At 43.7% G+C, this 24732-nt stretch overlaps 1 protein-coding gene across 1 annotated transcript in view; it reads right to left on the bottom strand.

The window, feature by feature from the left end:
- The window catches only part of LOC123510640 (adhesion G protein-coupled receptor L3-like), a 450842-nt gene that overhangs the window by 139920 nt on the left and 286190 nt on the right, over positions 1 to 24732 (bottom strand). The window contains 1 exon segment of the mRNA XM_045265955.1: positions 17973 to 17987. Coding sequence (XP_045121890.1) covers positions 17973 to 17987 — 15 coding nt within the window.

A 24732-nucleotide genomic window follows, 5' to 3' on the forward strand; every position in this document is an offset into this window, starting at 1 on the left:
GCTCCCGTCCGCTGCACCGCTCCCCAAACCTCCCTAACTTGTGGGTGGTAGAGAAGACAAGCTAGAAGGGTGAGGGAGAGGGCAAGGGCGAGGGAGAGGAGGAAGTAACCGAACACTGCGCGGCCCAATACTGCTCCAGAGGAAGATTATTGAAATTAGGGAAGAGGTAAACGACGCAAGACAATAAAAGGAGATGTTGCAAGACCCCAAACGCGGCCCATTAAGTGAAGCTGCTATTTCCATCCAGCCCTGCATTCTCTCTCTCTCTCTCTCTCTCTCTCTCTCTCTCTCTCTCTCTCTCTCTCTCTCTCTCTCTCTCTCTCTCTCTGCTGCGGTTGGTAAAGAAAGCCTGTCACTCACAACTCCTTCCTTGTTGCTTTTTCATTTTTTTTTAGGTCCCACGTGCATCCCTTTCTCTCTCTCTCTCTCTCTCTCTCTCTCTCTCTCTCTCTCTCTCTCTCCCTGCCTTTTACCCCTCTCTTCCCTCCCACCCTCACTTCCGCCCTCACCCTGAAACCGAACACGTGACGCCGCTGAATCTGGCACCCGGTGTAACGTGACACACACACACACACACACACACACACACACACACACACACACACACACACACACACACACACACATACGCGTACAGTGACATCTGAGTTTCTCCTCTACATTTTCTTACATGGACGTGTGAAAAGCCTAAAATAAAGGAGAAATGTGGTTAAAAGATGTTAAAAAAATGTTTATTTGCGGAATGTTGTTTTACACACAAATTTGTATTTCTATGGCTGGCTCGTCTGGAGTTTTGACGGAGGAGGAGAAGGAGGAGGAGTAGGAGGAGGAGGAGGAGGAGGAGGAGGAGGAGGAGGAGGAGGAGGGGATAAAAAAAATGTAGTTCGCGTAAAATCATGGTGAAAACAAATTATGGAGAAAAGAATCACCATTTTGTTCAGTTTCCTCAGTCATATTAACAAGCAAAACCAATTAAGAGATGCAATATTCATCATGCAAGTAATGGAATCACACACACACACACACACACACACACACACACACACACACACACACACACACACACACACACACACACACACACACACACACACACACACACACACATTTTCTGTTGCCTTGTGTGTTGTATTGACATTGTTATTTTAGGAGTCAATTGTAATGCTTGTGTTTATGTCAGAGGTGCAGCATGAAATTCAACAAGAGTGGATGTAATGGTACGAGGGAAAGGACAAGGTAAATGAAAGGTGAAGGACAGGTAAAGGGCAGGTAAGGAGGTTAAATATGTTTGAAAATAGAATAAACAAAAACACTAAATGATCATGAGATTTTAAAAGAAAAGATGGAAGTAAGAGTAGGAGGAAGAGGAGGAGGACAAGGAGAAGGACAGTGAAGGAGGAGGAGAACAGTGAAAAAAAGATACTAAACATGTTAAGAAAAAAAAAAGAGACAGAATATAGAGACAAAAATAAGAAACAGGAAGAAGAGAATGACGATAAAGCAAGGAACACATAAAAAGGCAAAATTCATCAAATATTACATAAAACCAATCAACTTATATATAAGAAAGAAAAAAATATAGATTAAAAAGGAGGAAACACAGGTTGAGGACAAAGGGAAGAGGGAAAGAGAGAAAAGGAAGGAAATTTTTATACGGTGCATCAGTTAGTTCACCTTGAATCATCTGTCCATCGCATTCAGGTGTACACGCTCCACCTGTCACCCCCACCTGTCACCGCCCCGCCACCTGTAACATTATTTTATGGATCCCCAGACACGAGAGAGAGAGAGAGAGAGAGAGAGAGAGAGAGATCAGTGAAAAAGAACATACCGGCTGAACATGGAATGAGAAGAGGAGGAGGAGAAGGAGGAGGAAGAGGAAGAGGAGGAGGAGGAAGGAGGAAGAGGAATGAAAAACAATGGGAATACAGAAGACCAAGGAGGAACAGATGTTATCCCTTATAAGGCTTACGAAGAGGAGGAAAAAGGAAAAAAGGAAGAAGAGGAAGAAAAAGGGGAAATAAGAAGAGGAAACTAAAATACCAATCAGAATATATAAAAACATAACGAGAACCTTCCTAAATCACGTTCTATGGTACTTTTTTTTCCCTTTCAGTCATAATTATCTCCTCGTCCTGGAATCTCTCTACTTCACATTGAGAGAGGAGGAAGTAGCAGGGCGTGGAGTCGCGTGATGGAATGCTGGATGAGTGACGTGGCTTTGAGTAACAAGGCGGCTTAAATCGCTGGCTTAGCACTGGATAAGTAAAGAAAGTGTGTGGGTTAGATTTTAAGCCTGATTAGTTGATAAGAGGTGAGATGGATGTCAGAATATTGAAGTTCTTGTTTTTTTCTCAATTTTGCTCGGGTTTTTGCAGTACAAAGAGAGGTGAGAATCATGTCAAGTGTTAGTATACGAATATTGAAGTCCATGATTAGTTGATAAGAGGTAAGCAGGATGTCAGAATATTGAAGTTCTTGTTTTTTTCTTAATGTGTATAGAATTTTGCTTGGGTTTGTGCAGTATGAAGAGAGGTGAGAATAAAGTCAAGTGTTAGTATATTGAGGTCCATCATTAGTTGATAAGAGGTGAGTATGATGTCAGAATATTGAAGTTTTTTTGTATATTCTCAGTGTGTATTGAAATTTCCTTGGGTTTGTGCAGTATGAAGAGAGGTGAATGCTGTCAAGTGTTAGCATATTGAGATCTATGATTAGTTGATAAAAGATGAGTATGATGTCAGAATACTGAAGTTCTTTTTGTATATTCTCAGTGTGCATAGAATTTCCTTTCGGTTTGTGCGGTATGAAGAGAGGTGAATGCTGTCAAGTGTTAGTGGGTTTGCTTTTGAGTTTGTACAGGACGAAGGTTGAAATGAATGATGTCCGTTAGAATATAGAAAGTTTCGGTGTAGCGTAAAAAATACACGTGGGTAAGATTTTGATATTGATCAGTGCGCCGAGTCTGGTGAAAAGCTGTTAGTAATGCAAGTCTCCAGTGCAAAGTTTAGTCTATATAAAGAATTGCATTAAAATAAAGCGATGAAAATACTTCTTAAATAATGAAAAGAATAAAGTAATAACCTCTCTCTCTCTCTCTCTCTCTCTCTCTCTCTCTCTCTCTTTCTTATTTTGCCCCATTTTTTCCATCTTACTGATCCCACGCAGGAGTAATTTCTTTTATCCGTTTGTTTACCTTCCATTATTCACCCCCCCCCACCTATCTCTCTCTCTCTCTCTCTCTCTCTCTCTCTATAACCCTCCCCAAAAGCCCTGTTCACAAGCGTACACGGGCCGCTACACCCTCCCCGGCCGCCGAAAACACCACCACCAGGCCGCCACCGCACCACCACCACACCACTGCCACATAAACCATCACACAATCTTGTACTACACGACCCTGCCTTCCTGGGGCCAGCTATCTACCCCAGCCATCCCTTGGAGACGCCACGACCACACTACGACCACGCCACGACCACGACACGACCCTAACGCAGCCACCATGGTCGCACTAACAGTCCCTGATTCACGACACACACCAGAAGAGCGTCGACTTTTTTCCCTTCCAGTGTCCAGCGATGCAGTTCCCGCCACGTGTTCCAGTTGTCAGGTTTGTATTGGGTTACATGTGGCTGGAAATGGTTCGGGTGTTGGTACGGCAATTGGTGGCTGGAAGGTACGATGTGTCTGTTAAACTCCGAGGCTTGTTTGAGGTGGTTGAGGTTTAGGATACGATAATTGGTGTTTGCAAGGTACGATTGTGTATTAAATTCGGTGTTTGTTTAATGTATCAGGTGTTTGAGGTTTTAGTGTACAGTAGTTGGTGTTTTGACGGTACGATATGAGTATTTATGGCTTGCATTGTCTGTATTTTAATGGAGTGTTTTAGTATTCTCTGTATTACACTTGTTATTTTCTACTGTCTCTTCTGATGAAAAAAATAGGACAAAATTTCTATTCCTTTCCGTCGCTTTTCTTTTTTTTTTTGTATTTGTCTTCGTGGCGTTTTTTAATAGTTTTTATTTACTTTTTCTAAGGGGTGGAACTAACAAGACATTTTTTTTTTTCATAGTACTATATTCGTTTTCTTTCAAAATTTTTTTCTAACCACTTAAGGACTAATTTCTTCACTCCTTAAAGCGAAACATTCTCTCCTTCTGATCCTCTTCCTTTCCTCCATTTTTTTTTCATCTTTCCAGGTAAACATTCACTGATTCACACTCACCACTCTTTTTGTTTTCACTTTGTTTCTCTATCCCAGGGAAGTCCAATATGTCTCTCCTGGCGGTGCGTGGCGGAGGAATGCTTCCCTCATTTCGTCGGCGCCCTCGGCAAGAATATAAATGGGTCGCCCCTTTACCCTCGCCCCATAAGCCTGGACAGGGCGCGCCGACCCCCTCCATCTGGCAGTCTGGGTTTAAGTTAAGAACACCAGGCACTCGCTTCCCCCTACCACAATTCTCTCTCTCTCTCTCTCTCTCTCTCTCTCTCTCTCTCTCTCTCTCTCAAACCAAATACGCCTGAAACAGAACCATCCATTTTTCATTTAATCCTCTCGTTTTTTATTCCCCTTGCGTCCCTTAATTACGTCCCCTCCGATATAAAGAATTAATATTCCTGATCATTTCATTATTAGGATCTCAATGTCTTTTTTCATTCATGTATTAGGGATTTACTTTCCCTTTCTATTTTCTCTCTTTATCATGCTATCTCTTCTTGTCTTTCTCTCTTCTTTCTTCCCAGTAGCTTTTTCAATCTTTTCCTCTTCTCTCTTTCCTTCGTTTCTCCTTTATCTACCCTCCTTACATCTCGTCTCATGTCACTCATTTCATTTTAGTTTTCTCTAATCTCTCTCTCTCTCTCTCTCTCTCTCTCTCTCTCTCTCTCTCTCTCTCTCTCCATACCTCTAAACTTTGATATATTTCGCTTTTACTCTTTTCCTCCAACCTTTCTATTCTTTTTCCTATCCCTATACCTTCTCAAAACCTTTTATCTTCTCCCTCACTCACTCCATCCCCTCTGTTTCCCTTTCCTATCCGTATATCTCCCAAAACTCTCTTATATCTCACTACCTCCAGTCTTTCTTTTCTTTCCCTATCCACGTATCTCCCCAAACTTCCTTATTTCTGTCCCTTGCCCTCCACAGACTCTCCCCTTCGCGGCTTTCCCGATAAACATCTCCCATCTCCCCGCTGGCGCCCATCAAAAGAGAGACTGTGCGAGAATGCGTCCGTATGATATTGTTTGTTTTCGTCACGGGGGAGTCGCGCCACTGCGGTCTGGGTGGGGGCGGAGGGTAGTGGAGAGGATAAACCAGTTTTCCGCTTCCTCACCCACTCGTCAGCACACCCACACGCCCAATACACGCCTGCTGCACTCTCCCAAGCGATACTCACTCCCTACCGCACGCCACTTCTGCCTGAGACGAGGAGAGCGTGTGGTTTCTGGTGTTTGTGGTGTTTTGGAGAATTGTGGGTATTGCAGCTTCTATTCTACCTATCCTCTACGCTCCATTGTGCTCCCAGCCTCGTGTGGTTTCCCGTGTCTGGCACTGAATATTTTGTACCTTTCTGGATGGTGTAACTTTTGTTCTACCTCTCTTCTACTCTTCCTTGTGCTCTGAAATGGTTCTTTATTCTCAAATGCCACTCAAATGATTAGTCAGATTCGAGTGATAGTGATTTCCCTGTTGAAGATTTATAAAAATGTCTCAGTATTTCCAAATGTCACTGAGAAGATTATAGTTTCTGAGTGATTTCCATGTTAAAAATCACAAAAAGCGATCTATTTTCTATTTCTGCACACACAAGACTACAGTTCCCGAGTGATTATCCCAGTTAAAATGGAAAAAAAGTCTATAAAACGACCCAGGACAGTTAAAAAAAAAAGATAGAGTTAATTTTTACATGACACAGGGATGACTACAATATTTGAGGGAACATATCAGCTAGAAATGTATAAAAGGAAGTCTACCTACATTATAAACTCGAGACAGTTCAAAGACAAATTCAAAACGCCCGCAGAAGTGTCCTGTAAATCCCTCCTCCTTCCCCGGAGCTCAGAATACAGTCTCCAGAAATACGGCAACGCTCAGGCAAGAGGGAGTTAATTCGCCATAAAGATACGTCGAGATAAGGATCCAGCCGCTGCCCACAGATGGCGCTGATAACGTCCCAGGAATATTAGTTCAGGTTTCGATCCTCCTTCCTCGCGTCCTGACTCTCCGATCCCTTTCATGTGCGCCGCCCTGTCAAGTTTTTTTTTTTTTTTACTTTTTTTTTTGGGTGTTGCGGGTCCTTTCCTTCCCTTCTTTCCTTAGTTTACGTTTATTCGTGTACTTACGTCAAGGGCGGAGCGGGAAGTGAAAACGAAACACCACGACGCGAACGTAACTGGTTATTAAAGGAGGATTGGGAGGGAAAATATATGCAGGAGAGATGAAAAAAAATTGTGAGGAGTATGTGTGTGTGTGTGTGTGTGTGTGTGTGTGTGTGTGTGTGTGTGTGTCTCTCTCTCTCTCTCTCTCTCTAGCCCACAAAACATACAAAAAATCACTTTAGGACAGGATTTAGTCTCTCTCTCTCTCTCTCTCTCTCTCTCTCTCTCTCTCTCTCTCTCCACGTCACTGGGAAGAAAACGAGGGACGGTCGGGAGACAGGAAGTGTATTGTTGCCGTCACAACACTGAGGTCTTGAGGCCAAAAACGATTACAATGCCCATCTTGTGCGGGTCTCAAGGAGGTCTTGTTCCCGTGTCCTGTGGCGAGGGAGAGGGAAGCGGGGAGAGGGAGAGCCTAGGGAGGAAGACGGGAAGACAGCACAGGTGGAAAGAGACAGCTGGCGGGGAGGAAATATGTGGTGATGACAAAATTGCGTGTTATTTCAGATGTGTTAGTTAAAGGTAATGGGTTAATAGGTAGGAAGAAAAATGAAAGAGAAGGATAATACAGGTGGATATTGAGAGTTAGTGGAGAAAAAAATAGGTGACACTAACAAATATAGGTGTAATTTAAGTATCACCAATGAAAGGTAAATCATAATGAGTTAATGGGTATGTTAATTAAAGGAATACAGGTAAACTTGATTGATAAGTAATGGTTGGGCAGGAGGAAATACTGACTGACAGGCTGGAGTGGAAAGAGGAAGTGGTGATATGCACGAGAGAGAGAGAGAGAGAGAGAGAGAGAGAGAGAGAGAGAGAGAGAGAGAGAGAGAGAGAGAGAGAGAGAGAGAGAGAGAGAGAGAGAGAGAGAGAGAGAGAGAGATTAGAAGGATTGCTGTGAAAACTTTATAAATCATTGTTGCATTAAATAAACATTGCAGTGAAATACTCATAAGAGGCGTGGATGAAATAATGAAACGCCCGGGCATGAATGAAAACAGAATAATAGAGAATACGTGAAATGAAGCAGGAATACTAAAAATCTGAAATTAAATAAAGAAAATGAAGAGATGGAGAACAGATACACGAAAGCAAGAAGTCACGGTATCTTTTTTGTTGGTGGGTTGGAATGAAAAGACGATACAATGGACAATAACAAGAAAGTGGTGTCCTCTTGGCCGGATGTGACGTCACGCGCAGCTGTCAATCAAGCTGACAAAGAAGCAATAATAAAGAAATAGTTCCCACGCCCTTACCGCCCACCACTCTCTCTCTCTCTCTCTCTCTCTCTCTCTCTCTCTCTCTCTCTCTCTGTCCCTCCCGTTCATCTCGATACCTTTCTTCAGGTTTTCCTTCCATTGTTCCTGTTTTTACCTCCATAAATTTCCCCTTCTCTCTCTCTCTCTCTCTCTTCCCCTCCTTTCCCACCCTCATTCATATCTATCTTTAGCTCCATTTCAGATTCTTTCCCTCTTCTCGCTGTTTTGTTCCTTTCCACCACCTTTCTTCGTTTGGTGTTCTTGTGTCGTGTTTCATTTCTTAGTTTTATCTTCTATTTGACTTTACTTTTGTCTCTTACTTCAAAAAAATGGTTAATCTGCCGTTATTTTATTCTTTTCTTGTGTTCCTTTGTGTTTCCGTCCTCCTGGCACTGGGTCTCTCGTGTGGCACTCAAGAGGCACTACAGCTTCTTTCCCACGTGAACTTACTGACAAGAACATACCAGTCGCTCGCATGTGTTGTCTGCTTATTGTTTAAATGAGGTAGTAAGTGGGCTTTTGTGTGATTCTATGTCTTCTAAGCTGGGCGGTGATAGCGTTGGTCGATAGCAGGGTATAAGTTCGTAACATTTAGTATTCCTTTACATAGAAATTAGTGAAACATTTAAATATTCTTTTCTTTGTCTTCTTTTACTTTTACTGAGCTTGGTGGGAATGGTGGTGGCAGGAAGGAAGATAAAAACACTTGTCATTTCATATTCGTCTACATATAAATAAGTAAGTGAAACATTTAGATATTCTTCCTTTTGTCCTATTTTACGTTTACTGAGCTTGGTGGCAATGGTGGCGGTGGGAAGCAGCCTCACACACCCTCACTTCTCTCCTTCGGCAAGTACTTAATGCAACTTACATTTAAGCTAATTTCACCTAAAGTTCCCTCCGCGTGATGAGTGCGGCCGGCTGGTGGAGGCTGGGGATAAGTGGCAGTAAGTGGAAGGGCCTCACCGCTCGACTACTTCGGCAATTCAAGTTAAGTTCCTCCTCAGTTGAGACCACTTGAAGCTAAATTCACTCGTTTTTGCTTGTCGAGGCGGCCAGTTGCTCTCGACGCGCGGGAGGAGATGAGGGCCACGATGAACTCCAGCGGGAAGTCTGTGCCGTTCCCTGTCGACTTTCCTTCCCTTGTATTTCCCTGCCAATCCCGAAGCCTAATGAAACCTGGGCGGGGATAATGGAAGGTAATGAGGCGCAGTGCCCTTCCCTTCCTTTCCTCCTAGTCCTACTTCTCCTCCTCCTCCTCCGCCTCCTCCTTCTCTTAGTCCTTTTAACTCACTTCCTGCCGCTACTCAGACTTCGCTCCTTAATATTCCAAGACGAGAACGAATAACATAATCTTGAAGCGGAATATTCGGCGGAGGGAGTCAAATTTCACGGTTATTTGCTCGCTTTTACGTGTCGCATTAATTTGGGGCTTGACATGGGCGTGGGGCGTGGATGAGTTCTTTTCTGTACTGGCTTTACGTGGTGGGCGAGAGCGAGAGAGAGAGAGAGAGAGAGAGAGAGAGAGAGAGAGAGAGAGAGAGAGAGAGAGAGAATTCAAACATATAACTTTTTATAGATATTTTTTTCTGCTTCGTTCATCCGTGTGTTTTAGGATATTCTGGGATAGTTTGGGATGATCCTGATGCCTCGTGAGTCCAGGATGTAGCATGGAGGTGCAGAGCGGCTAAAAGCTAATGGATATCCCTTTAACTGCGGTACGGATAGCTGTGGTGGGCGAGAGTGAAAGAGAGACAAGAACATTTTATTTAATGGAAGAGACAAATATACAGAGACAAACTGGCCCAAAAAGTATTCCAGCGTGTCCTTATGTATTGTTTTTCACTCTCCCAGCTTCCTCGTACCCAGGGGCCCAGAGTTTCCGCCTCGTCACACCCCTCAGAAGCGTCATCCGTCACCCTGATCCTCACCTACACGTCACTCTCATAAGCTTCGCGCGCGTCACCTGTCTCTGTCCTGCCCGCTGCCTCACGTCTCCTCCTCCCGCGTCACTTATCCATCAACTCCCACTGGACACCTGACGCAGAGAGAGAGAGAGAGAGAGAGAGAGAGAGAGAGAGAGAGAGAGAGAGAGAGAGAGAGAGAGAGAGTGAGTAAATTCAATTTTTTTTCGTGGTTATAGTAAAGTGTATGAGATGAATTACCAGAGAGAGAGAGAGAGAGAGAGAGAGAGAGAGAGAGAGAGAGAGAGAGATTGCAGAGAGTAGAGAGTAAATTCAATTTTTTTTCATGGTTATGAGATGAATTACCAGAGAGAGAGAGAGAGAGAGAGAGAGAGAGAGAGAGAGTGATTGTGTAGTAGGAAACTTAACACTAAGCGACGTCTCAGTCTGGCGGGTTAAAATCTATCGTCTCTCTTAACCATAAACGTACAAACACATCACCTTCCCTGCCACTATCTGCCAGGCACGTCCCTCTAATTAACCTTCCCACCAGGTAGTCCCGCCGCTGGTAATCTCGACATTCTCCCTCTGCTTGTACGGACCAGCCCTGACGCAGCTCCTCCCTATGTTCTTCCTTCCACATCACTCCCCTTCACTTCCACTCCCTTCTCTACTAGGAAAAAAATATCTTTACGTTTTATTCTTATATTCCTCCACTTCTCAACTTCCACTTTTCCTTCCACTATAATGACTCAACTTTATCATCAAATATGTATCCATTATTTTCTACAGTTATATTTAAAAATTTCTCTTTTCTTCTTCCACTCTTCTCTTTCATTATCACTCTCCTTTTCTTTCATCAGTTATTAAAACTGTATTGGGAATTTTTACATTTATCTGTCTACTCTTGATTATCAAAACTTGTACTCGTCTTCTCTCTCCACTACCTTCACTTCCTTCCTCCATTAACATCACATACCTTTCACACGTTTTTATGTACTGAGTCTCACACCTCTTCCCTTCGTCCTTTCCTTTCACCTCCAGCATTCACTTAAACAGAGGTAACATGAACGCCCTTCTCTACTTTTCCCCACTTACAAAACTAATATCAAACACTTTTTTCCACTTTTTGTACCCAGTTTCCAAGTTGTGTCCTTTGTCCTCTCGACCTCCAGCTTCTACTTGTCCTCCACTGTCACTAATATTACCTTTTATCACGTCTTGTGTACTACCATTAGACTAACACTGCTCATTCGCCTCATTCCTTTTATCAGCTATAGACAAACATGGCTAGGGTACGAGTTTTGCTGAGTACAGATTCATTTGCTGTTCTACCACCATTATGCTACCTACCAGTATCACCACCACCATTACCACCCTCACAACCATCACCTTACCTCTAATTTACAAGTGTCACCTGTACTACCACGACCACCACCGCTTCATTCCCAATCTCATGCCCTGCCCAGCCATTCCTTCGTCCTGTATCGTTGCCGCCGCACCTTCCTTACCCAGAATCCTTCGCGGTGTAGATCCTCTTGAGATAATTCCGTTAAATCCTAATGATAGCCATTTTTAAGGGGTCATTATCAGATAGAACCCCTCCAAACGCTTCGTTAATATTTTTTTTGTTTATCTTGGCACGCACAAATTACGCTCGTTTTAGGGGCCGTTACGCTGCTCTGGAGAGGAAGGGCGAGAGTGTGAAAGGGAGGGACCGTCACACACACACACACACACACACACACACACACACACACACACACACACACACACACACACACGCAAAGCTTCTAACCTCTCAGCGTGCCCTTATCTAAACACTTCAATTTTTCAGATTTCCACGGACACAACTAGACTCAATTGCTTCTTAACACGTCACTTTCTACCCTCCCCACCTCCCCAAACCTCTCTTTACCTCCCCTGCCTCACCTGGCGGGGCGACACTCCACTCAGTACATCGCAACACACCACGGCACTCATTGAACGATACTCTCCAATACCAATACGCCTTTGAAAACACAAACACACTGCACAGATGCATGAAAGGTTTAAAACATCATCATCAGCTCACCAGGACAATAAACTCCATTACACCAACACTTTGCCAGACTTTCAGACAACACACAAACAGGCCCCAATAATACTCTAGGTTTCCTCCAACACAAATACAACACCTGCTCTATGGCATACATTCCAAAAATACATTAAATTACAGTTCATTAGAAAAAAACAAGGAAACACAAACTCGAACATTTAAAACACCTTAGGTCCCACAAATTGCTAACTGACACAAAGATAACTAAACATCAATGACACGCTTAACGATTTCAGTCTCACATCAACATCAGCAGTCACAAACATCACAAACACTCACTTTAACTGTCACCTAAGAAACGTCACTAAACCCACACCAGCGCTACCCTGCCCTCCACTGCTCTACCCAGTTCTACCCAAACCTGCACAGCCCTTTCCTGCCCTATCCAGTCCTACCCATTGCTGCAGAGCCCTACCCAGCATTCACACCCCGCCCCTTAAGCCCGTAAAAGACTGATTGGTGTGTCCCTTCGCCCGGCCTGGTGGAAAATACTGGGCTCAATATTTGACAAGAGCACTTCGGGTGATGGATGATCGCGCGCCGAACACCCGACCCGCCACCGAACGCGACTAAAATAAAATACACAAAAATATGCGAATTCCCCGGCGCCCTCTCGACCCCACTACTGAGGGCAATAGGGAGGACGAGGAGGAGGAGGAGGAGTAGGAGGAGGAGGAAAGTTTTCATCTCTGGTTTCGTTGAAGTTAGAGTCTCCAATAACAAGAGAGGGAGGAATGGGGGTGGAGAGAGAGAGAGAGAGAGAGAGAGAGAGAGAGAGAGAGAGAGAGAGAGAGAGAGAGAGACATCGGTGTCCAGTAACTCTCCTTAACTCGGCGGCAGGCAGCGATACACCCGCGGGGAACTCAAGGCGAAGCAGGTCACGTGGGAAAAATGGAAGGAAAACAAAGGAGCGGGAGTTGGAAAATATGAGCGAGAGAGAGAGAGAGAGAGAGAGAGAGAGAGAGAGAGAGAGAGAGAGAGAGAGAGAGAGAGAATAATGATGTCCTTGTAATGATAAATGAATAAAAAGTAAAGTAAAGAAAAAAATAAGGTGAATTTTTCAGTAGTGTGATATTCAACTGATAAAAAGTTTTCATCATTTCAGTAGTAGTAGTAGTAGTAGTAGTAGTAGTAGTAGTAGTAGTAGTAGTAGTAGTAGTAGCAGCAGCAGCAGCAGCAGCAGCAGCAGCAGCAGCAGCAGCAGCAGCAGCAGCAGCAGTAGTAGTAGTAGTAGTAGTAGTAGTAGTAGTAGTAGTAGTAGTGCCAGCAGCAGCAGCAGTAGTAGTAGTAGTAGTAGTAGTAGTAGTAGTAGTAGTAGTAGTAGTAGCAGCAGCAGCAATAGTAGTAGTAGTAGTAGTAGTAGTAGTAGTAGTAGCAGCAACAACAATAGTAGTAGTAGTAGTAGTAGTAGTAGTAGTAGTAGTAGTGTCAGCAGTCGCAGTAACAGCAGCAGAAGTAATGGAGATGGCAGTGATAAACGGGAAACACTAACAGAGGAGATAATCGTAAAAAACAGACACACAAACAACTAAGAACAGTGACAGTGGGGACGGCCTCTCTTGGCGGGAACTGCACTGTTATGGCGGCTGGCTCTGTGCAGGTGGGGACACTGTAATCCCATTGTTACTGTATATTTTTTCACGCCAGCCGTAATAGTCGCTCTAATGGCGGTGGTGACGGACAGAAGGACTAGGGAGGAGGGGAAAATGGGAGAGAAGCGAAGAGGGGAGGTAACTAAAGAGGGGAAAAAGAAATGCCTGTGGAAACTTTACCCTCACGTCTGGTCATCCATCACTCCCTGTGGGTCGAAAAGCGATTAGAACCCAAGATTTTCCGCCAGTGGCATATGTGTTAAGATTCCACACTGTGCCCAGACTCTTAGCAGAATCTGACTCTTTGTTTTGTGATTTTCCAGACTATATTGGATTGGGTTTTGTTAGGAAATTAGTTTTATTTTGTGTCTAGACTAGATTGAATAAGTTTAATAAGTATGATAAGTGTTTTGTTAGGAAAATAGTTTTACTTTGTGCCCAGACGAGATTGAGTGAGATTTGATAGGTGCTTTGTTAGGAAATTAAATACACATTGTCTCGTGTAATTCTCACTTGCAACATCTTTTGTTTCATGGATTAAAAGAGCACCATATTTATTTCTAAGAAGTGGATTTGTTATTACTTTTTATTCATTTTCTTTCTTTTAATTTTGTTTGAAAAGTGAAATTATACTGATGAAAGTAAATTTTTTCACGCTAAGCTAAAAAACAGAAAAAAAAACATGAAAAAAGAAACGTAAAAGAAAGTGGATTATGCGTATACATTAAAAGTTAGTCACAATAATTCGTGTATTTCCAGAGATTATGCTTTAATATTCAACTATTTTCGTGTCTTGTCATGTGTGGGTTAATGTGAAAGTAAAAACGTCAATTAACATACATTATCTTTACATCGAATTCAAAGAGCAACGTTATGCAACACTTAATGTAAAATACGTACATTTACCTCAGATATTCTAAAAGTTTCATTCACTTTCCTGTAGACATCAATACATTATACAAGTTATTTTCGTCCATTTCACTCTCTCTCGCTTGGTAATTCAATGGTCTAGCTGGCTTTAAATTTCTCTCACATCAGCGGGAATAACTTCTTGAATTTCCTCGTCGGTGCAAAAAGTCGGTAATTTGTCGAGATCATCCGTGATTTATTGGGGCCATTTGTCGAATGTGTTTGGATTCTCAGCTGACTTGCAATCCTTCAATTAAAAAGATCACCGCCTACTTTTCTCGCCCTGGTAATACTGCGGAACTACCCTGTGTCACGCTCTCTCTCTCTCTCTCTCTCTCTCTCTCTCTCTCTCTCTCTCTCTCTCTCTCTCTCTCTCTCTCTCTCTCTCTCTCTCTCTCTCTCTCTCTCTATTAAACAGCATTTTTATATTCTAATCTTTTCTTCGGTGTTGCATGATTATTACTCTCTCTCTCTCTCTCTCTCTCTCTCTCTCTCTCTCTCTCTCTCTCTCTCTCTCTCTCTCTCTCTCTCTCAACATCTATACACTCTTCATTTTATTTTCATGCCCTCTGCTCGTTCTATACACGCATGCAGATCAATACACAATACTTCATATGATTTCTCTAACTTCATCCATCGTAAACTTCTCACTCTGGATATTGTCATGCATGTATGCGAAGGTTTCCGATAAGCAGCATATGTTAAGTTTGAAAATAACCACATACTTAATTTAGAAATACGTTTCATCTTAAATATATACACGATTTTTTTTCTCTTTTTTTCATATCTCTTTCCTGCATAACTGAGTGACATTTATCGTTATTAATCTCTCTCTCTCTCTCTCTCTCTCTCTCTCTCTCTCTCTCTCTCTCTCTCTCTCTCTCTCTCATCATTTCCATTGTCTTCATTATCTTTATTGCTACTTTACAACGTCTCTTTCTTTATTTGTTCTTATTACTCTTTCTTTTTATCTCTATTTCTTGCATTTCAAGCGGCTACGTGGTACAGTTCTTGTTTCATGGACTAAAGATAACCAGTTCGATTCTGACTCACGGTAGTTTCTTGGTGGAAGAAGTAGCAGTATCTATTTTCTTTCTTTTTTGTAATTTTTAACTGCTGAATGTGATCTCTTTGTTGCAGCACTAAGTCAAATTTCAAATCTCTCTCTCTCTCTCTCTCTCTCTCTCTCTCTCTCTCTCTCTCTCTCTCTCTCTCTCTCTCTCTCTTTCTCTTTCTCCATCCATTATCTCACGCTGACACGAAATGTTCTGTAAATCTAGATGCGGCACAATTAAGAGGCCAAGACCTGCTTGACCCTTCAGAAAGTACAGCACATTCAATTCTCGCCCTGCAAACCAGTTACAACATGTCCCAGTATCCCTTGCACTGCCCTGACCCTGAGAAAGACACGCGGTAAAAACCCTTAACGATCCTGACTTTAGGGGCGACGTTCCAAGGGTTTAGTGAGGGAGATTCGAGCTTAAGAGGTGTCACGGCAGGTCGGTCAGTGCTCTGGAGTTAAGTGTGCATTACAGGGCCATTAACACCTGCACTTTGCACTTACCCGTTGACAATCCTCTTAGCCGGTGTTGCTTCCAGTCGTTGCGAATGAATAAGTAAGTTTCTTGAGTCTTTTTGTGAGGGAGAGAGGGAGGGAAGAGAATAGGAGAGAGAAGATTCGCCATATAGTGTCTCTCTCTCTCTCTGTCTGTCTCTCTCTCTCTCTCTCTCTCTCTCTCTCTCTCTCTCTCTCTCTCTCATAACCTTTTTTCTTTAACTCTTTACGTACAGTTCATATTTTTCGTTCTGATTTCCTCTCTCTCTCTCTCTCTCTCTCTCTCTCTCTCTCTCTCTCTCTCTCTCTCTCTCTCTCTCTTTCCCTTTTTTTATTAATCCATCATCTAACATTACGTCCATTACTTCTTTCTTCACATTTCACCTTTTGGCTTTTTCTCTTCTTCCTCCCTTTCTCTTTCTCTCCTTAACTTATATTCGTCTCCATCACGGTGTCTCCGAAGCCTCATAGAGTCTTCTCCCATCTTTATCTCCACCGATATATTATTTCCACCACCATTATTTCAAGAGAATTTATTTCCTCCAATATTCTCCACTCCAACTCCCGGTCGGCCTGTTCCTCCCCTTCCTTCTCTTTACTCCCTCTTTCCTTCATCGTTCGCCTCTTTTACTCTATTATTTTTTGCGTTCTCTCGCCATCACCCTTCCTTCTTTATCTGGCTTTCCTTTTGTTAGTCCATTGCCTTCTTTCTCCCCTTCTTTCTGTTTACCTCCTGTTTTCTTTATTGCTTGCCTCTCTTATTTGTTCTGTGTTCTTCCTCCATCACCCCTCCTACTTTTGTTTATCCATTTTCTTTCTCTATTGTCTTCCTCTTTCTTCTAATGTTTCTCTGTTACCCTTTCCTCCTTGTATTCTTCCTTCTCCTCCTCTTTTCCTCTTAGTTCTATTTCTCCTGCTTCATTCTAATGTTTCTACTCCTTCACATCTCCTGTTCCTTGTTCACTGCCATTCTTCATGTTCCTAGCTGCTCTTCTATTTGTACCCGTTCCTCGATCTCTTTCTCATCTCCTTTTATGAGCTTCCTTTTATTTCTTCCTGTGTCTCTCCCTCTCTCCTCCTCCTCCTTATTCTTCTTCGTCTTCTTCCTCCTCCTCCTCCTCCTCTTCCATCAGAACGTCTCCAGCATCTCTGAGTCAGCTCGCCAAGGAATTAGGTCGATCACTTACCGGTGGCGCGGCTTCGGGGCTCGTGAATAATGACAATATTACCGTCGGGTGTCTGTCTAATGGACGACTAACTTCTCTCCCGGGGCGCGAGGGTCACCTGGCTGCCTCCCTCGCCCCCAACACGGGTACCTTCGGATATCGGTTACGTTTCGTGCGATCCCTCGAACTCGGTACACAAGTCTGCCGCGCCGCATCGTCTTCGTAGAGTCATGACGCGAAAGTTATTGATGAAGACACGAGGATATTGGAATTTTTAAACTTGGTACATTTGCGTCGACGGCACGATGAGATGTGTTCTATTCCCGGGCTGCGCCACTTACTGCAGAATGGAGTAGACGGGGTGTATTTTCCAGCGTGCCTGAGTAATGTGACGCACGCCGCGGCATCCTGTGAGGCTCCTAGCACAGGCAACATGAACCTGGAGCACCTCTTACCTGGTGGATCCGTGCGGCGAGGTGTACTCAGGTGTGGTGGGCGAGGAGACAGGTGTTTGGTCCAGTTGTAGGGCGATGTGGCTGATGGGAGCGATAGGACACTAATGCAATACACGTACCATTACTTCTGCCAAGCTAATGGGGATACAAGAGTGCACATCGAGCAACGACGGAACCATTCACTTAATACACCGCCAGTACAGTCAACCAAGGCACGTGTTCACATCACTCAAGGGCGCCACTACGCAACATACGCAGCGCATGCACAAACAATTCAAGAGGAATATAAGTACACTGCATATTCCTTCGATCTCTACCGACAAAAGGCTGTGATCATGCAGGGCCGTCATGCAAGCCGCGGGAGGCACGGGACGGCCTTCAAGCACCAACAGGGCGGCGGTAATCAAAAGACTCAGGGCAGCGGGACCTCGCCACTCCGGCCTTTGTTTGCGTCCCGCCCAGCTGACTTTATATTGTTCACTGGGCGTGGGAGGCATCAGGCGGCGGTATTCTTTTTATTTAATAGGGAATGACGGCGATAAACTCAAGGTAATAAATCAGGTAATAAATCAGGTGCTTGAAGACGCGCCCAGGTAACCTTCTCCAAACTACACGACGGGAATGAGCTAAATAGGAGGAAAAAATTTACTAACCACTGTCGGGAACGGCTGAAAGAGACAAGACAGGAAACTGTGAGACTCAAGGGATAGAAAAAGCCACGAGGGAGGGACAGACCTACAGCAGTACTCGTGGGGTACTTCAAAATGTACTAAAAAGGGGATAACTTGAAAAACTTTAGGGGGATTGGGAGGGAGGGCGTGTGTAATGGAGGGGAGCAATTTGTGGGGTGGCGGTGACATCTCAAGGAGGCATTAGTTTAATAAATACGTGCGGAGGGGAGGGGGGAGCTCGGGGGATGATAATTTTTTACTTTGATAACTGAGATAAAAGAAAGGAAGAGGAGGAGTCTGCTCATTACTCCCTCAGAATTTTAATAAAGGAACCACCAAGGAAGGTTTGCTTTGTCATTACCAGCGTCGGCCAAAGGGACGTGGGGAAATTTCATATGACAAGGTAAACAGCAATTCATTATACCTGCCAATTACGTGACACAGGATCCGACAGGTGATTTAATTTTGGGTTTTCAGGAATGTGCGCTTCTTCATTACTTCGCAGGTAAACAGGTGAGGGAATTAATTAATCATCAGTAAAGGTAAGTGTCTGTGTTTGTGTGTGTGTGTGTGTGTGTGTGTGTGTGTGTGTGTGTGTGTGTGTGTGTGTGTGTGTGTGTGTGTGTGTGTGTGTGTGTGTGTGTGTGTGTGTGTGTACCTGAAATTCATTAGGTGGCAATATTAGTATCACAGTAAGATATAGAAATAGTAGTTGTAAAATTGAACATAATGATACAGTAGCGAACACATGTAATGCTATATGTTAATTATGTCTCACTGTTAATGGATGATAAATGCATCACCTGAAAGGGAAAACTGATTACATAATACAAGAACACTGCATAATTAAATGATATTATGACTCTCTCTCTCTCTCTCTCTCACACACACACACAGACACACACACACACACACACACACACACACACACACACACACACACACACACACACACACAAATACACACACATACACAAATACACACACAAACACGCTCACTAGCTTCCTCCTTCACTCACTCGCTCGCTCCCTTTGCACGTTTCTCAGAACTGATAAACTTGACTTCGATGTTTTGAGAGAGAAAGCCAACTAGCGAGGCGGGCGGCGGGGCGTGAAGGAGAACCCTCACGCCAGACCTTCTTCAGGCGGCTCCTAGAGGATCCGCCCAGCCCAGCCCCACCACGCTTCTAGCTGGAGAGAGAGACGGAACTCCACCTCGGAATCAGGAGGGAGAAAATAGATCGTTCTCTTGCCTTGAGGAAGAGGAAGAGGAAGAAGGAAAAGGGAGGTTGATAATAGCTGAAATTGTTTAAAGTTTGATAACTTAGTGATAGACACAGAAAGTGAAAAGAGAAGGTAATAATTGAAATGTTTTACCTTTAGACAAATTAGCGGAAAAGAAATACTGATGCTAAAGAAATACAAATAACATTTATTGTATTTTCTCTAATTCTCACGGTAAATATAAATCACATACGGTTTATTTATCTATTTATTTATTTATTTATTTATCCATTAATTTCCTGTATTTTTCCTGCATACTTCTCACGCTCCCCTCACCGGTTATCCATGTCCCTCTGTTTGTGCGTCTGCTTCCATATATCAATTATTTACCAGTTCCCCTCTGCTCGTCCCCTCGTCCCGACAATCACGCCCCTCTATCACAGGTCACGAAACACGCGGCCTAATCTTCCGGCCAATCACAGCCAATCGCAGACAATCAGAGACGTGAGAGAGAGAGAGAGAGAGAGAGAGAGAGAGAGAGAGAGAGAGAGAGAGAGAGAGAGAGAGAGAGAGAGAGAGAGACGCAAAGCAAAAATAAACATAACGACATGAACACACATACTAGAAACTGTTCTTCCTTGTGTGTGTGTATGTGTGTGTGTGTGTGTGTGTGTGTGTGTGTGTGTGTGTGTGTGTGTGTGTGTGTGTGTGTGTGTGTGTGTGTGTGTGTGACTCTGAAAGGGAGAGGAACAACCGGCGGGGAAATAAGAGCAATTGCCTCGTGAATTTGTAGCTCAAGTCCCTCTTTGGTTGTGGTTCGAGGAGGATCTAACAAACATCTTCGCTTTGAGACGAAAGTTTACCCTCAAAGTCACCCTGGTCTTCTTCTTCCCTGCATTCCTTCCATTGACCGTGAACTTTTTAAAATGCCCTATTCTTTCCCCCGTTAAAGGCCGATGCTTATAACCTACCAATCCCTTCCATTCCCATTACCCTACTTACCCTGGTCTACGTTATCCTATCTGTACCCTAATTATTACTCTAAACCCTTAACCCATTCAATACTGGGAGACAATTTAACCTCGGGATTTGTGTACGATCAGGCCATTTTATTGATATTAGGAAGGGTCTTTAGAGGTCAAAAGATTCATGGACAGGGTCTTTACTATTTTAATCCACACATAAGTTTCTGAAGCTTTATAAAGTCGCCAAATAGTAACCAAAATGAATATAAAAGTGCGTCATGGTATCCGAGAGGTTGAAGACCATATGTAATCTAACCTAACCTGGCATATCGTGACCTAAACAAACATAACCGAGTCTAACCCTATCTCTTCCTATCCTGCCAAACTTGACCTGACCAACTACATCCGACCCTAATCTTCTTTACAGATACTACTAACTTAACCTAACCTATCCTACTCTAACCTAACCTAACAAAACTTACCTTTACTTACACTAATCTACCTTTGGACGCTTTACCTTATCTCTTTCCTCCTTAACCCCCATCAATCTCTAGTCACCACAGAAGAGCAAAACAGAGAACCCACCTAACCACACCACCACACCACCACACCACCACACCACCACAGTCAACACCGCACAACCTTCCTAGTCCCTCATCAGCAGCTCCAGACGTGGCTATCGAGGCAGAGAGAGTGACACGAAGCAGATAATGAGGCCTAGTGTAGGAGGCACGGTAGGAAGGCTCAGCGAAGAAGAGGAGGGAGTGGAGGAGGAGGAGGAGGAGGTATATGAGAAGCCTCGTTACATTTCACACAATTGTTTACTCTCTTTCTCTCTTCTCTCTCTCTCTCTCTCTCTCTCTCTCTCTCTCTCTCTCTTATTTAATGTTTACTTTTACATTTACAAGCAAGTAACCAGGCTTGTACTAAAGGGTTAGAGAGAAACCAAGGAATCTCTCTCTCTCTCTCTCTCTCTCTCTCTCTCTCTCTCTCTCTCTCTCTCTCTCTCTCTGTAGCTAGATAAAAAGGGGCGGAATTGGAAGGGGAAGGGCGTGGGAGATGAAGACAAACGAGATAACAGCGAGAGACACAACGAGAGAGAGTCAATGAAGGAGAGAAAGACACAGAGAAAAGGAGAAATAAAGAAAATATCAGTCAAGTGAAAAAAAAAGTACAGAAAAAAGTATCCCAGCATTCTTACAGTTATGGGCGATAAATTTCAATGCTAACTCCGCAACCCCCACGAAAAAAGTGAAAAAAAAAATGCAGAAAAACCTTTACTCTTTTTTTTTGCCTGTAATTAAGGTGGTGGTGCATATAAATAATGGTTTTGACTATAAGCAACATTGTTATAAATAAAAATGACTTAAATTGCCTAAAATTGGTCCATAACAGTGACTTGAAAGGAAACAGTAATTAAAAACAAGACTTTAGATTTACAGGAAGAACCAACAACATTAAATAGAGGAAAGACTTAAGTGGATGCAAAAAAATAAAAAAATAAATAAGAAAAGGAAGGAAAAAATTATATAAAGCCTTTAAGAATTCGGCGACTTTACGTTGTGATTTACTTTTTACTTATGGAAATGCCACGTCTGGTAAATTTTCTCCACCTCTGAGAACGGGAACACTGAAAGGAAGGGAAGGGAAGGAAAGGAATGGAAATGAGGGAAAAGTGGAAGAAGGAAGGAATGGAAGGAAGGGAAGAGGGTGGAAGATTGGATGCCAGGAGAGGGAGAACTGAAGAAAAAAAAAGGTGGAAGTTATTGGTGAATGGAAGGGGGAAAAAATGAGACAATATAAGGGAAAATAAAGGAATAATGTCGGTTTTCTTACTGAGTTTAGTTTCGATCGTGCATCTCAAGTGAGCGAATGGAAAAGAAAACGCGAGATGAACCTAAATTGAAAAAAAAAGAAAAGGAAAGAAAACAATAACGAAAATACAAGTGAAATGAAAAAGAAAATTGACAAAAAACATAAAAGTCGAAATAAATTAAGCAGAATCATGAAACAGAAAGAGAGAGAGAGAGAGAGAGAGAGAGAGAGAGAGAGAGAGAGAGAGAGAGAGAGAGGACGCAAAGCAATAATAAACACAACGAAAAGAACACACACATAAGAAACTATTCCTCCGAGTGTGTGTGTGTGTGTGTGTGTGTGTGTGTGTGTGTGTGTGTGTGTGTGTGTGTGTGTGTGTGTGTGTGATGGGGGGAAGGGGGGAAGAAAATACGGTAATAGCATCTTTTCTCATCTCCGGAGTGGCCTTTCGTTACGACACGTCACCTCAGGCCCTTGACGACCCTGACGCAACCCGGCGACTCACAACAGAAGGAGGAGAAGGAGGAGGAGGAGGAGGAGGAGGAGGAGGAATAGAGTGACGAGTGAAAGATGAGTTAATAGCTATGGGAAGAGGAGATAGAGGAGGGGAAGGCAAGAGAAGGAGGAGGAAATAGGAAGGAAGGATAATGAATTGAAAGGAAAAAAAAGGGGAACATAAAAGAGATGAATTATTCTCTGACGGAAATAAGAATGAGTGAGATAAAGGCAGGAAGAAGAAAGGAAGGAGATAAATACGATTAGAACACAAGGAAATGAATAAATGAAGGGAAAAATGAAGAAGGAATAGAAAGATTTGGAGGAGGAGGAGTAGGAGGAGGAGGAGGAGAAGGAGGAGGAGGAGGAGGAGGAGTAGAAGATGATGTACTAATAAGACGAATGAATCACCAAAAGAAAAAAACTAATACCCTTCGTACGAAACAAAATGACACACCACGAAAAAGATGAATGATAATCACACACAAAAAAGCGAGAAAGACTGATAAAGAAGGAAGCAAATGGCGGGGAATTACACAAACAGAGAGGAGATAAGAGGAGAGATAAGAAGTGAGGGAGAAGGATCGGTGGGAGGAGGAAAAAGTGAGAGAGAAGTGTGAGAGTGAGAGAGAGAGAGGGCCACTCCTCCGACACCTCTACTCCACTCTTCCCACTGAGCACTCCCGATATGGATCTGACAACAATAGGAAGAGACGGTGATAAAGATGCAGTTTTGTCCCCCGAAAGCAGCGAGTCAGGCCTTAAGCTCCGGTGTGGTGGGGAGAGAGGCAGTGTGATCGAGTGTGTGTGTGTGTGTGTGTGTGTGTGTGTGTGTTCCACACTGTGTGTCTCTCTCTCTATCTCTCTCTCTAGGTCTCTCTCTCTCTCTCTCTCTCTCTCTCTCTCATGCATTGCCCTTCACAAACCTTTACATACGAAAATTGGAGAACAAAAAAAAAAAAAAAAAGAAAGAAGAAGAGGAGGAGGAGGAGGAGGAGGAGGAGAACGAGGAGAAAACATGGATTATCATACAAAGACACTCACACGAAGACAAAACGAAATATTAACCTCCCCAAAAATCATCCAAAGGAAAACATGCAGGGAGAGGAATAGGAACTGGCCACAACTAACACCTCCCCGCCAGCTGCTCCTCTCTGGTCCCAAATATGAAACCCGCAGCGGACAAATATTCCTTAGTGTGACCCGCTGTGACCCTTGGAGGAGGAGGAGGAGGAGGAGGAGGAGGAGTTAACCAAAGGGAGGGTCTTACAAGGGGAGGGTCCTTCTCTTCTTTGGTCTAAACTCAACGGCAAGTCACATACTCTCTCTCTCTCTCTCTCTCTCTCTCTCTCTCTCTCTTAGATGATGAAGTTTGGATGCCCGCCGCGCGTCTGCATCGTGGATTATTTACACGCTCGTAAGTCTCCGCTGGACGCCTCAAGGTCACATTTCCGCGGATCAAACAGCCACATCGTGTACTGGCGGACCACAAACGCATAATTTCTCGCCGTGAATCCTCCATTTTCTCACTTCGAATCTGTGTTTTTTCGGGAAAGCTCCATGATTTACGCCTAATTTTCCCTGCATGCACAGCCCCTCCCTAAAACCCTCCCTTTAGTCTCCCCCTTCCATTCCCTTCCCTTTACGACCTGACACGACAATTACCTGGAGGGCGGAAGACCCCAAATAATTCATCTTGGCACCATCACCTGTCTTGTTAAGGTCTTCCTGCCTCGGCACCTGTTATGCGGCTGTTGCCTGGCTGTCCTCGCACCTGTAATGCCCCTCTCCACCTGGACGTCAATGGCGGGCCTCAGGTAAACATGATTAATGCTGATAAGTCCCCGGCACGCGACACCAGCGCCTCTATGTCCCCTTCTGGCCCTCTGTTATCACCCCCAGCCTCTCCTATAGTCCCTCCTAGTCTTCTCCAATCTCTCCTAGTTTCCTCCAATCTCTTCCAGTCCATCATACGCTCTCCTAGTCTCCTCCAATCCCTCCCAGCCCCTATTGCTTCCCTCCTGCCCCTCTCATCCACGTCCTAGTCCCTCCGCTCCCGCCCCCGCAGCCGCTCCCCTCCTGCAAGTGTTGGTAAGAGTCCAAATTTACACCGTCCGGCTGACAGGTTCTCGCCGCCCTCTGCGCCGCCTGCAGCAGCATCCACTAGACGGTTTTTATTATTTTACCTTGGATAAAAGAAAAGCAAAAGGCGTGGATTGTTTAATGCGCTATCTTTTATCATT

The sequence above is a fragment of the Portunus trituberculatus genome, chromosome 29 (assembly GCF_017591435.1).
Source record: "Portunus trituberculatus isolate SZX2019 chromosome 29, ASM1759143v1, whole genome shotgun sequence".
NCBI classification, from domain to species: Eukaryota; Metazoa; Arthropoda; class Malacostraca; order Decapoda; family Portunidae; genus Portunus; species Portunus trituberculatus.